A 13018-nucleotide genomic window follows, 5' to 3' on the forward strand; every position below is an offset into this window, starting at 1 on the left:
GTGTGGTGATGTTTGCCAGGGGTTTGCTCCAAGCCAAATCTGGCCCACCACTGTTTCTCTACAACCCAGAGCTAAGAATGGTTTTGCATTTCCAAATGATTTTGCACCGGGGGGGGGCAGGGGAATCAAAGGGTAATATTTCATAGCACAAAATTATATGAAATTCAGATTTCAGGTTCGCACCAATAAAACTTTACTGAAATACAGCCATGCCCGTTCATTTAACATTGGATCCATGGCTGCTTTCTTGGCAGAGCTGAGTACAGCAACACAGACCCACAGTGTGGCCTGCAAAGCCTGTAATATTGACTGAATACTTACAGAAAAGGTTTGCCAACCCCTAATCTGGACACACTGATGCTGAGGGAGACACTGATCTTCCTGTATTTATCAGGCATTATTTTATTTCTTTGAACACCTACATAAAAAGTAATTTTCTGGGCATGGCTCCAAAAAGTTCTCCCCAAGAACTTGCCAGCAATAATCACATAACTCAGATGAAATTACCCAGATAACAGAAGTCTTGACCTAGAGAAAACATCTCAATTTACTTTCCCCAGCTAGGCAAGCATTCCATTGAAACAGCTTATCTGTATCTGTTGCGTTTATCCCTTTGAGTGGCTTGCAAACATGATTTTACATCAAGCCTTGTTTCTTTTTTCCTTTATTCTAATGGAAAGAGTGAAAATAAATATCAGAAGCACAATGCAAATAAATCTTATTTTACTGTTATACTGTTAACTTTAGATTGTGCCGCATGCCTGCTTTCCTGAAGGCTGAGCCCAGGGTTTTAATTATTCATGTGCAGCTATGTTAGACAGCATTTTACTTGAATATCTATGCTTTGATTTTTGTGTGTGTGCTATATTTTTTAGGATAAAACTTGGGAATACATGTAGTAGGAAGTATGGAAACGTTTTGCTTTTTAAATGTGCACGTAACTAATTTTTCCAATTTTTGATAATTGTGTACATGGATCAGTGTCTTGTCAGCAGAGTTGTGTGTGTGTGTGTGTATGTGTAATTAATAAATGTTGCATTAACAGAATTTCCTGTTTCTGTGTTAAGGTTTCTGGTTCTGCTTTTCTCCCTTCTGATTTATCACTTGAGTTTATATTGGACATCATTAGACCCATTCAGATAGGTATGAAGAGTAGCAGAATATGCCATCCCAAAATATGCTGCTCTGGTGTAAGGATTATTGTGAAGATGCCTAGAAGAAGCGGATGGCAGAAATGCCCCCTATTTTCTTAAAAGCAGGACCCAAGTTTACAAAGGTGCTCCCACCCATGCAATAGGAAGGACAAAGGTTGATTCCCAGAGACCACTCTAGATCCTGAAGAGGGCCTAGCGTCCGAAGAGGGCACCAAAGGAATCTATCCAACAAACTTTACCAACTGGCCTTTATCTCTGCCCTTGAAAATCTACAATGGCTTTCCTCCTGTCATTTCTCGGCAAATGTATTGTTCTTTTCTTGAGGATGTTACATAAGCCAGAGTTTTAAGCCACCTCTTGGAGTTCCTCATTCTTCCCTGGGTCTCTCCCATATATATGTGAGGCATACATGTTATTAAACTTCTGCTTTTCTCTTTTTCCTCTAATTTTGATTACAGAGGTCTCAGCCAAGAACTCAGGAGGGTAGAAGGAAAATTATTTTTCCTCTCCTACAGGTGTAAATACTGCTCCCTCCACAGAGAGCTGCTAGTCAGTGCATGCTGTGGGCCAGAAGCTTGCATATGAAACTGTGTACACTAGCATCTGCAGGAAGATCTGTCCCATGGTTTGTGTTCATTAAATGTTTGCTGAACTAAACTGAACATTTTTGTTGTTTATAAATGTAGCTGCACGAGAAAGGAGTATATTCCAGCTTTCTCAAATTTGCCAGTATCTTCTATTCATTCCACTGTTTGTTATCCATTATATACTTTTTCCCAAGTTTGGGTTTTTCTGATAGAGATGTATGAGGAAGAAATTCTCTGAAATCCTGCTCTTCAGATATAATCACTGTTAGTTATTTTAACAGTGTATCTTATATTCTTACCCAGTGCTCATTTATATTTTAAGAAATTTCACGTAGCCTTGGGGCACCTGGGTGGTTCAGTAGGTTAAGTGTCTGCTTTCAGCTCAAGTTGTGATCCTGGGGTCCTAGGACTGAGCCCCATATCAGACTCCTTGTTCAGTGGGGGTGGGGGGGGGGTGTCTCTCTTCTTCCTCTCCCCCTGCTTGTGGTCTCTCTCAAATAAATCTTAAAAAAAAAATTTCATGTGGATTCATTTAATCTGGCATTGAAGAAAAGTAAGTTTTTCATTAAAAGAGCAGTGCCACTGGATATATGCCTCCCTTTGTCATTCCATTGAGTTCATGTATTTGTTTTTACCTGCTTTGGTTTTTTTCTTAATGAACATATGAGAAGTGTTTCATTAAACTCATTAATGAGGGGATCCCTGGGTGGCGCAGGGGTTTGGCGCCTGCCTTTGGCCCAGGGCGTGATCCCAGGGACCCGGGATCGAATCCCATGTCAGGCTCCCAGTGCATGGAGCCTGCTTCTCCCTCTGCCTATGTCTCTGCCTCTCTCTCTCACTGTGTGCCTATCATAAATAAAAAAACAAACAAACAAAAAAAAACCCCCAAAAACCCAAACTCATTAATGAGGAAACTTGTAAGGGTATTATAACCAGTTAAAAGAAGCCAAAAGAACCTCACACAAACTTATATGGATAAGGAGCCTTGAAATGAATGTGCAAATGGAAACACACTGGGTTCTTCCATACATGGGAGGGAAGTCAGTGAGACTCCAGGACAGGACAGAATTTGCACTTCCTACTGCTCTTCTCTACAATGGCACAAAGTAAGCAGATGCCTCAAGGGCAATGAATGTGGAATCAGATAACCCAGAAAGGCCATGCTTTGTGTAGACAATGCCTACTATTCCACTGAACCTGCTTTTGATTTTTAAAATTACTTTATTTCCAGGAGGAACTATCTACTTACCTCTCGATTTGGAGGTTCTTTCCATGCTTGGCCTAGGCCTCTGCTTAAAAGCAAGTATTACTTTTATCTTCCTACTATTTCTTACATTTTTCTATCAGTACACGTTCTGCTACAGCTGCTTTCTTCCTGATTTAGCCTGCAACAAATTAAAAAGCAAATTAGGGTGGTTTTCATTTATGAAGTCTGGGAAACTTCTCCTGAAAATTAGCAGGCCCTGCTTCATCTAAGAGCATTGAAAGGCTACCTGCACATTCTATTTGCATGTGCTCTTTATAAATGAGTCGGACATGGGTTTGGAAATTGGCAGTCTGAAGATTTATGTATCGTCCATCCATGTTTTCAACTAACTAGGAAGGACTAGCCACAGTGTAGACCACAGACAATCCTGTCCCGATGATTCAGGGCACATGAATGTTTTTGCAGGTGCTATGTCAGACTAGCTAAGACCTCAGGCCTGCAACTCTGGGCTCATCACTTTCAGGACAGAGGTGATAATACTAAGTATGCCACATATAGGAAATTTGGCCATTCCCTAAACTCATCTCCAAAGGGGAGACATGCTGGCTCTGCTTTTTGTTGTTACTGCTGACTTTAATGGAAAAACTTTTAGCATTTCACTGTTAATCATGATTCTGGCTGTTTACCCTCAACATCTTTCATTAGTTCATTTGTTCATTCGTTCATTCATTCATTCATTCATTCGAGACACAGAGAGAGAGGCAGAGACATAGGCAGAGGGAGAAGATGTGGGACTCAATCCCAGGACTCTGGGATCACGTTCTGAGCCAAAGACAGATATTCAACCACTGAGCTACCCGGGTGCCCAATCTTTCAACTTTTTATTTTGAAATAATTATAAACTCACAGGAGGTTGCAAAAGGAGTAGATTCCTCTGTACCTTCCACCCTTTGTCCCCCAGTGGTTACCATCTTACATAACTAATACCAGGCAACTGACATAGTATCATACTGTTTATACAGGCCTTATGACAGTATTCCCGATTTTTTGTAGACTCTGTTTGAATGTGTGTTATATCCAACTTAATCCCACCAGTAGGAAGGTTTGTGTAATCATTGCTAGAATCAAGATACAGAATTGTTCCACCACCACCAAGAAAATCCCTCATGCTATCCCTTTAGACTTAGTTGGCTTTAAAGTCATTTGGTAAGGTTCTTATTGAGTGGGAGCATTAAGGAAGGTACGTGATGTGATGAGCACTGGGTGTTATATTTAATTGATGAATCACTAAATTCTACCTCTAAAACTAATAATACAGTATATGTTAATGAAATTGAATTTAAATTTTTTTTAAAATTTCATTCAAGTGTAACATGCATGCAAAAAAGAGAACTTAAGTGATTAAGTGAACAAGTTAATCTTCACAAACTGTGTACACCCTGTGACCAGCACCCAGAGAAAGAAACAGAACACTGCCAGCCCCTGCCTGTGCCCCTGTTGGAATGATCAGTTTTGGTTTGTTTTTAAAGGTTTATTTGTTGGCATACTTGAGTGGCTCTGTTGGTTAAGTGTCTGCCTTGGGGCCAGGTCAGGATCTCAGGGTACTGGGATCAAGCCTCGCATCAGGCTCCCTGCTCCGCAGGGGGGTCTGCTTCTCCCTCTCCTGCCCCCACCCTGGGCCCCAGAGACTGCTCCACAGACAGCAGAGGTGAGATGCATGGGTTCCATGAAGGCTTTATTAGTGCACACTGAAATACAAACTCCACTGAAGTCTCACAACAGCCTTATGATTTTCCCCAACCATTTGGAAATATGAAAACCATCCCTCGCTCACGGGTCACACAAAACGGGTCACACAAAACAGGTCACTGGCCAGCTTATGGACTCTCACCCAAGGGAAGCGCCTCATGCGAAGAATGAAGTAAACTCCCAGTTACAACTAGGCGTCATAGAAATAGACACCTTTATTTAGACTGGCCACGTCTCATACATGCGGTCCTAGAACGAGGACCCTGTCAGACCTGGGAAATACTTTACAGGATGGGGTCTTGAGTGTCCTGCCTCCAGGCTGGTAGTGACTCCTGCACTGTGCTGTCTTGCTTTCTTCAGTCACACACAGGACCAGCCTCCTAGTACCAGCTCACATCCTCTTGCACTGACTGGAAGGGAATCGTGGGCTGGTTTCTCCATTGGAGCTGCCAGAGCCCCTTCCCTCCATGGGCCCGGGGATATGCTGTGGGACAGCATGAAGGAGACGGCGCTCGTTCACCCCGAGCTGGTCTGCCTGGGACCGCAGGGTACTGAGGAGGGCGGACCGCCGCTGCCTGGTACACATGAGGTTGAGGTCCACCAATAGTTGAGGGAGGCTGAGAAGGCCAGGCACAGCCCAGGGCAGGGGGAAGTGGCACTCTGAAACCCAGGGTGGTGGCGCAGGGTGGGACCCCACAGGAGAGAGAGAGAGAGGCTTCCCTCTCTGTATTTTGTGTTCCATCCACCATCTGAAGGAATTCCTCTGGGTCACAGGAACAGACAATCCAAAAGCCCCCCCCCTCGCCCCGAGAATTTGCTGTCCAATGGTTGAGGGTGGGAGATCTTTGGGTAGTAGGGGAGGAGGGTGGAAAGCATTGGCTTTACAGCTTAAAAATTTTGCATTCAGTTACCAGATCTACTGACCTTGTGCAAATTGCTTAATTAACCTCTCTGAGATGTCAGATGGCTATCTGCAACATGAGAATAATAACATCTATTTTTCTAGGTTGACTGTACAGACCAGCTGGGTATATAGAACACATGTATCATGCACATAAAACACTTAACAAACGTTTGCTCCCTTCTTTCTCACTGCACTCTACTGACCTCATATTTGGGCTGCATTCCTCGAAGCCAAGATTTCTGTTTGTACACAAAGTAACATAACTCTGTTTGCTAGATATGCTAGATATCGTTTATCAAGATAAATATTGGTGTAAAAACCATCACATCTTCCTTCTAACATCACAGATAGTATATTGAACTCACTAGCAATACAGAAAGTAGAGACAGAAGCAGAGAAATTATTTTTTAAAATAAAATTAGTCTTACATACTTTTTAGTTCAGCTATTCCCCAAAAAGTACAAAAATTAAATACATGATGATCTCACAAGGATGAATGTGACCAGAGAGAACAAAAGCATCTGAAAGCTTAGTTTTTGTTTTTGTTTTTTTAAGGACCCACCACAGGAGCTATTTTTCCCAATTGTTGCTGTCCTGAGGGAACTCATTAAATGAAAATCTAATTAGTTTTCATTTAAATGAATCTTAGCTTCACAGGAACTTGTGCACCAGGATACTCTTCAGGTATGTTCATGCCTGAGGCCACAACACTGATTCTGTGATGCACCCCACCTCTATTCTAATCTTCCTGAAGAATGCCAAGGGGACCTCCCAGGCCACAGCCTCGAGACTATGGGTGGATAGAGAACTACCTGCAAGCCAGCCACCTTCTCAGGCTATAGTTCACTCCAGTTCACTGCTCTGGGGGGCTATATGCTTGATGTTTTTTTTTTTCCCCATATATTTAAAATAAGATTTTGTAGAAAAAAATGGTTAAATAAACATAACTTTAAACATGAATGTCTACGTCAATTTGTTATTGTGGGAAGTATCTGTAGGGGCCAATTATCATGAGCATACCATCCTCATTAAGACGGACTTCATTTCAGAGTTTGGGAATCTATACAAAGTCACCGAGTCATTATCACGATCTATGGCAATCCAAATGCATGGCCTATGTACATACTCAACCAAATGTTCCATGAGTTAATAAATCACTTTTATCACGTGTAATGTAAATTGGGGCTAGGAAAGGGCTCATAGTAGTTTGTTTTCCTACGACAAAGAAAAGGCAAAGAATGTTAACATACTTTCTTCAACTGTCAACTTACAGGTCATTAATCTCCCCCCTCCCTTTCTATAGCCTCTGGTTCTCATAATATAATTTTTATTTAGCTCTCCGACTTCCAGGAGCTGCTGTCCACAAAGGGCACAGAAATAGTGGTTGGCCATAGCAAGGGATTAACGTAGCGAGGGGCCTTTGTATGGGTGTCTCAGTTGGCACAGAAAACTTGCCACACAGAAGACAACCCACATGTCAGATGAACTACTTTAGAATATACAGCCACATGACTATATGGGTCCTACCAGAGAAACAGCATTCAGAAAGTCGTCCTCAAAGGCAGTCACAGCTCCTAAGAGAAATCAGCCCTCTTTAAATTAATATTTAACTTACCTAAAGGTCTGCAGAGAGAAACAGGTGTTAGTCTTTAATATAGGTAATATACTGAGCCAGCTACAAAACACAAAACTCTTTTAAGTATATAACTAGTATCTTTCCCAACCTTTATCCCTATTAACAAGCATCTCTGTTAAGAGCAATGTTTCTATTTTGTTTCATGTCTCCAACACCCTGAGAAAACAGATCTTCTAAACACAGGGACACATCCACCCGGTGTGCAAAGACATCGATGTGCTAATGTAACAACAGTTCTGTGTTTTAACTCCCTGTGTTTTAACTAGTCCTGGGTTAAACGATCCCATGGGTGGTCTTCAGGTTTACAACTGCTCCATTATCTGTCCTTTGAGCAACAGCTGAAGGAAGCTCCATTTCTGAGGGAGCCATTCATAGAAACTTTTGGATTCTCTCTTTCCATTCTTTCTCGGCTGAAGATTGTGTCCTGGTCACTGTCAAACTCAGACTCAGAAACCATCAAGCTGGAGTTGTGCTCTGTGCTTCGGTGTTTGATACCTAGGGAGAAGCAGACAGATGCATCTTGGGGGAGATGGCCTTTTCATTCTCCACTATCATTCTGGTTGTAGGTCCCATGTACCGGTTGTGTGCTCTCTCTTCAAAGCATCACTCACAACACAGCAAGCGTTGGGGGTCCTGGTGAGCATTACTAGGAGCTTTGGAGTCGCCTCCTGATCTGAGGCCCAAGCTTTGACACTTACCAGCTTGCTGTGTGATGCTGGACAAGATGCCTAACCTCTCTGGGCTTTCAGTCTCATCAGCCATTAAAAACTGGGAGGTAACAAAGCATTTCTTTCATGGGTTTATGGTGAGGATTTAGTGAAACACTACACGTGAAGCCACTGCCCAGTATTTAGCACTCAGTAAGCACTCGCTAAATGAAAATTCTTATGATTTTACTATTTGGTTCAATCAAAATATTGTGGGAAGGAATGCGTGATTGCTGGTGGTCAAAACAAGAGACAGAACTGGTATAAGATATGATCCCTGCTCTGAGAATTTATTGTGTCTAGCTAAGGGTTTAAGGCAAAGATTCATGAGAAGATGATTCAAAACAGGCAAGAAATTTTTTAAAATAAATTTTTAAAATTTTATTTATTCATGAGAAACACACACACACATACACAGAGAGAGAGAGAGAGAGAGGCAGAGACACAGGCAGAGGGAGAAGCAGGCTCCATGCAGGGAGCCCAGTGTGGGACTCGATCCCGGGACTCCAGGATCACGCCCTGAGCCAAAGGCAGACACTTAACTGCTGAGCCACTCAGGCGTCCCTTTAAAATAAATCTTAACAGGAATCCAGAACAGATAAGCACACACTGATCAGTCAGTATTATTTCAGCGATATTTCACACAGGATGGGATTTGGACAGCAGGAGAAGGAAAGGCGTGTAGTGTGTAGAGAGGTACCAGTCATTGGGAGAAGCAGATGGCCTGGCCCAACCTGCCATGGGCACTCACCAGCTCCGTCACTCAGGCAAGTGGCTAAGCTTTTCTGTGTCTCAGTTTCCTCTTCTGTGAAATGGGGAGAATCAGAGTATATATCTCACAGAGCTGTTGGTCTCACTGGAATTAAATGGGTGACATGCCTGGAACAGGATGTAGTACATATGAGCCAGTAAGACCTGTTAAGAGTTACTCTCAGAGGCCACCTGAGTGGCTCAGCAGTTGAGCATCTGCCTTCAGCTCAGGTCATGATCCTGGGGTCCTGGGATGGAGTCCCTCATCAGGCACCCTGCAAGGGGTCTGCTTTTCCCTCTGCCTATGTCTCTGCCCTTCTCTGTGTGTCTCTCATAAATAAATAAAATCTTTAAAAAACAAAACAAAACAAAAAGTTACTCTCAGGTAACTACTCTGAGGTTAGAAGGGTCTGAAGGGGGTAGTGAGAATGTTGGGGAGAGGCAACGAGACTAAGTGAGAGGGTGGGTGGAGTGTGAACAAGGCACTGACACCAAGGTTTAGAGCCTGGTAATAAGAAGAATGAGGGTTCTCGGAATAGAGACAGGGATGAAGGACGAGTGTACCATAGGAGGAAGGTGGGTGACATAATGCAACTTGAAAGCACTTTGAGCTCTTAGGTCTAGAGCTGCTTTATAAACCTGATATGAGATGATGTAAATGGTGAGCACACATACATTTATTATATTACTCTCACTTCCATGTCCTGTGAAACCCTCCCTGCCAGAGCCCCCATCAGTCAGCCCCGTGGGGTCTCGTGCTCAGCCAGGCGCCATCTGGGCCTCGGCAGATCTCCCTGCGCACTGCTCTGACCACCTCTTCTGGCCAGTCATCCTGGGGAGGCAGGTACTGGCCTTCCTTGTCCCCATCTCTGGGGCTTCGTCACTGTCAGAACATAGGGCAGGCACTCAGCATTTACTGTGGACATTTTGCATCTCACAGCTTTGAGAGTGCTATGTCCCCCTGTGAGAATTTAGTGATAAACTCAGAATTATGAAGAACCCATACAAATGAGTGCTGAGCAGCCTCAGAGGGCCAGGGTAGGTTTACTGCATCTCTAAGAGTTACTGAGGGAGAGTCAGAAAGTTCTCTGAGATGGGCCAGAGTTACTTCTAAACATAGAGCTCTGCTCACTTTGTGAAGACTGTCATCAGTTTTCTGTAAAAGCTTTGTGTTCATCTGCATATAGCTAATCAGCTAATGGAAATGCTTGATGTTAAAGTCCACGTGTTATTCTGCTGCATTCTGGTGGAGCAGACCTGCAGGACATGGTGTTCAGAGATGAGCTGCTGTGGATTGGCCTACACGCTCCACACCCCACACTCCAACGAGGAGAGACAAACCTGTTTGAAAAGCAGTCTGCCTGCAGTCATTCAGCTGACAGCAGGTATTTTATATCCCTCACCTGTGAAAGCCTCAAAGTGCTTCACCAAAATGTCATGAAATTCAGAATACAACTATGCCCCCCACCGCAGATCCTTGGGACAGGTAAAGGCTTTTCTTCCCAGAAGCGCAGACTCACTCTTCCTTCCCTATGAGAGTGCTGGCTCCAGCCCGTTCTCCCATCACCCAAGGTAAGGCTCAGGCAAACACCTGGACCCAGTCATTTAAAGGCAGCAGGTAAGCATCCTGAAGACCACCTTACCAAATTTCGGCCTCAACTCCATTCTTTCCTGGTCATCTATGTTATCCAGGATGGTATACTTGGTTTTCTTTCTTATTTTAGTCCTTTTTCGTCTGAAAGGAACAAGAAAAAGCTCAACTCAGATTTTCAGAGGGGACTGGGACCCAGGAATTAAAACACTAAGGGGAATGGTTTGCCTTTAGAATGGGAGGGTTGGCACTTCTACGAATGATGTGCACACAGCCAGGTTGGGTTCAGTGGAACAGAGGTGCACCACGCATCTTGAAGAAACACAGAAGCAGGACAGCCATACATACCAGCAACGCCCACCTAGCTGAAGGCTCTCAGCTAAGCCTGGGCGAGGGCCCAGGGCCCTTGAGAGCAATCCTCTCGCTACCTGTGTGTTGGCACAGTGAGCTTTCTCCTTGAGTAATTCCTTACTCAGAAACACATTTTCCGCTGAACCTATACTGGCCTAGAATGTCCAAAGATGCAAAGAGGATGTAAGCTAGCAACCAGGAAAAAAAAAAAAAAAAACAACAGAAATATAACAGATTCCCAACATTAACTGGCAACCACCCAGGATTTCATTTTTTTTACAGCATGTGAAAACTGGGCTGGTCCTTGGTATGTCATCTTGAGCTTCAGGGAATTATTTGGAGATGTGCATCCAAGCCATGGGAAGGTTACATTGAGGACCGTTTCACAGCACTGAAACTGTTTCTTGACAGGCTGGTGACCAAGAACATGGGCCTCTGATCCCTGATTTAGTGCTTACTAACCGGGTGATGCTGAGATCATCTTTTGACATTTCTGTGACTCTATGTTCCCACCTATAAAATGGGAGTAAAAACAGTCCCTTTTTATATGGTTGGTGGGAGGACTGAACAATATTTATAAAGCACTGAGAGCCATTCGTCACAATGGCAAATATTTAATATTATTTATTAACACTTAAAATAGTCACAGTCAACCACTCTCTTCAGCATCACCATCATCTGCTTGATACACATGTCACAAAACAGCAGAATGTGTATTTTTAAAGTTTTCATTTATTTTTGTTTTTTGCAGAACTTTTTAAAGCCAAGCATAGCAGGGTGTCCATCATGTATCGTAATTCATCATATCTTCTTTGGAGAGCATTTAGTATTTTGTGTAGGAAGGTGGGCCACCCACACAGTATTCTGAGGACTTGAGAAATCACTGTCTCTACAGATCTCACAGAAGGCCAGGCACAGAGTTCTGGAGGATTCAGACACTGAGGCAGCTCAGAGGTTTCTCAGGTCAGCTCCACAGAAAACGGAAGAAGGAAAAACCTAAAGCAAAACTTCTCTCTCGTGAGTATATGGCCCTGATTAAAGTTCTGCATTTATTAAATAGGATTCAGATGGATTCCACTGTTGCTTCACCAAAAAAATAAAAATCTAAATTTGCATCAGAATGTTCTAGAACTCCTTCCTCTCCTGTGGGCTAGTCAGGCCACTCCAGGAGAGTTGTAGTAACCATCACGTGAGGCTGATAGAATATTAGATTTGATACAGAATCACTAAGCCTTCTAGGGAAGAGGTAAGCTGCATGCATTAAGAAAAGTCAGCCTCTGGATACCTGGGTGGCTCAGTGGTTGAGTGTCTGTCTCTGGCTCAGGTCATGATCTTGGGGCCCGGGAATTGAGTCCCACATCGGGCTCCCTGCAGGGTGCCTGCTTCTCCCTCTGCCTATGTCTCTACTCTCTCTGTGTCTCTCATGAATAAATAAATAAAATCTTTAAAAAGAAAAAAAAGAAAAAGCTGCCTCTGGTATTATTCCATTTATCTAGGCACACATGCCTTGTGAAGAGAGTACATTATAAAGGGTTTTTTTTAAGTAGGCTCTACACTCAACACAGGGCTTGAACTCAAGACCCTGAGATCAAGAACTGCATGCTCCACCCACTGAGTCAGCCAGGCAGGCACCCCCCCATAAAGGAGTTTCAAAGTCTAGTTTATCTTCATATAAAAGTGATTGTCAGATGGCTCAGCAGCTTCACACACCCAAGCAAAAGCTACTACAGCTATCGAGTCCCATTTCCTGACGTGTCTTTATTTCAAGTAAATAAATAAGCAAGCAGGCCTGGTACCTCTTGCAGCAGTAGATGCACAGCCAGAGCAAGCCCCCCATCAGCACTAGGAGAGTGAGAGCCAACGCTGTCACATAGAAGATACTCCACTCTGAAAAACAAGAAAATGGGAGTGGACATGGTTACATACTACTCGAGAAACAACTTTATTTCAGTGATTCAGAGTATTTTTGAGTTCTGACAAGCAAAGGCCACCTGGGGCGTTTGCTGATCATGCCTCATCGGGCTGGTAGTGAGCATAAGCAAGGTAAAATACAAATAAATCAAGAACTTAAAAGCACCCTACTTTTGTTCACTTGGCCCAGGAACCTCATGAGGTATAGTTCATGCTGACTTAAGGACAGAATGATCAAAAACAAATTAATTAAAAAGTAGTGCTATATTGGGCAGCCCCGGTAGCCCAGCGGTTTAGCGCCGCCTTTGGCCTGGGGTGTGATCCTGGAGACCTGGGATCGAGTTGCACTTCCGGCTCCCTGCAGGGAGCCTGCTTCTCCCTCCCTCCCTCTCTCTCTCTCTCTCTCTCTCTCTCAATCTGTCATGAATAAATAAATAAAATCTTAAAAAAAAAAAGTAGTGCTATAAACAG

At 43.4% G+C, this 13018-nt stretch overlaps 1 protein-coding gene across 7 annotated transcripts in view; it reads right to left on the reverse strand.

Annotated features, from left to right (window-relative positions):
* Positions 1-4657: 4657 nt before the first annotated feature.
* The window catches only part of KIAA0319 (dyslexia-associated protein KIAA0319 homolog), a 99910-nt gene continuing 91549 nt past the window's right edge, over positions 4658-13018 (reverse strand). For all 7 annotated transcript variants that reach the window (XM_038584275.1, XM_038584280.1, XM_038584276.1 and 4 more), the window contains 3 exons: positions 12433-12523; positions 10338-10429; positions 4658-7732 (listed from right to left, as the gene is read on the reverse strand). In XM_038584275.1, coding sequence (XP_038440203.1) covers positions 7554-7732; positions 10338-10429; positions 12433-12523 — 362 coding nt within the window. In that variant the 3' untranslated portion in view covers positions 4658-7553. The remainder of the gene's footprint in view (positions 7733-10337; positions 10430-12432; positions 12524-13018) is intronic.

The sequence above is a fragment of the Canis lupus genome, chromosome 35 (genome assembly GCF_011100685.1).
Source record: "Canis lupus familiaris isolate Mischka breed German Shepherd chromosome 35, alternate assembly UU_Cfam_GSD_1.0, whole genome shotgun sequence".
Lineage (NCBI taxonomy): Eukaryota > Metazoa > Chordata > Mammalia > Carnivora > Canidae > Canis > Canis lupus.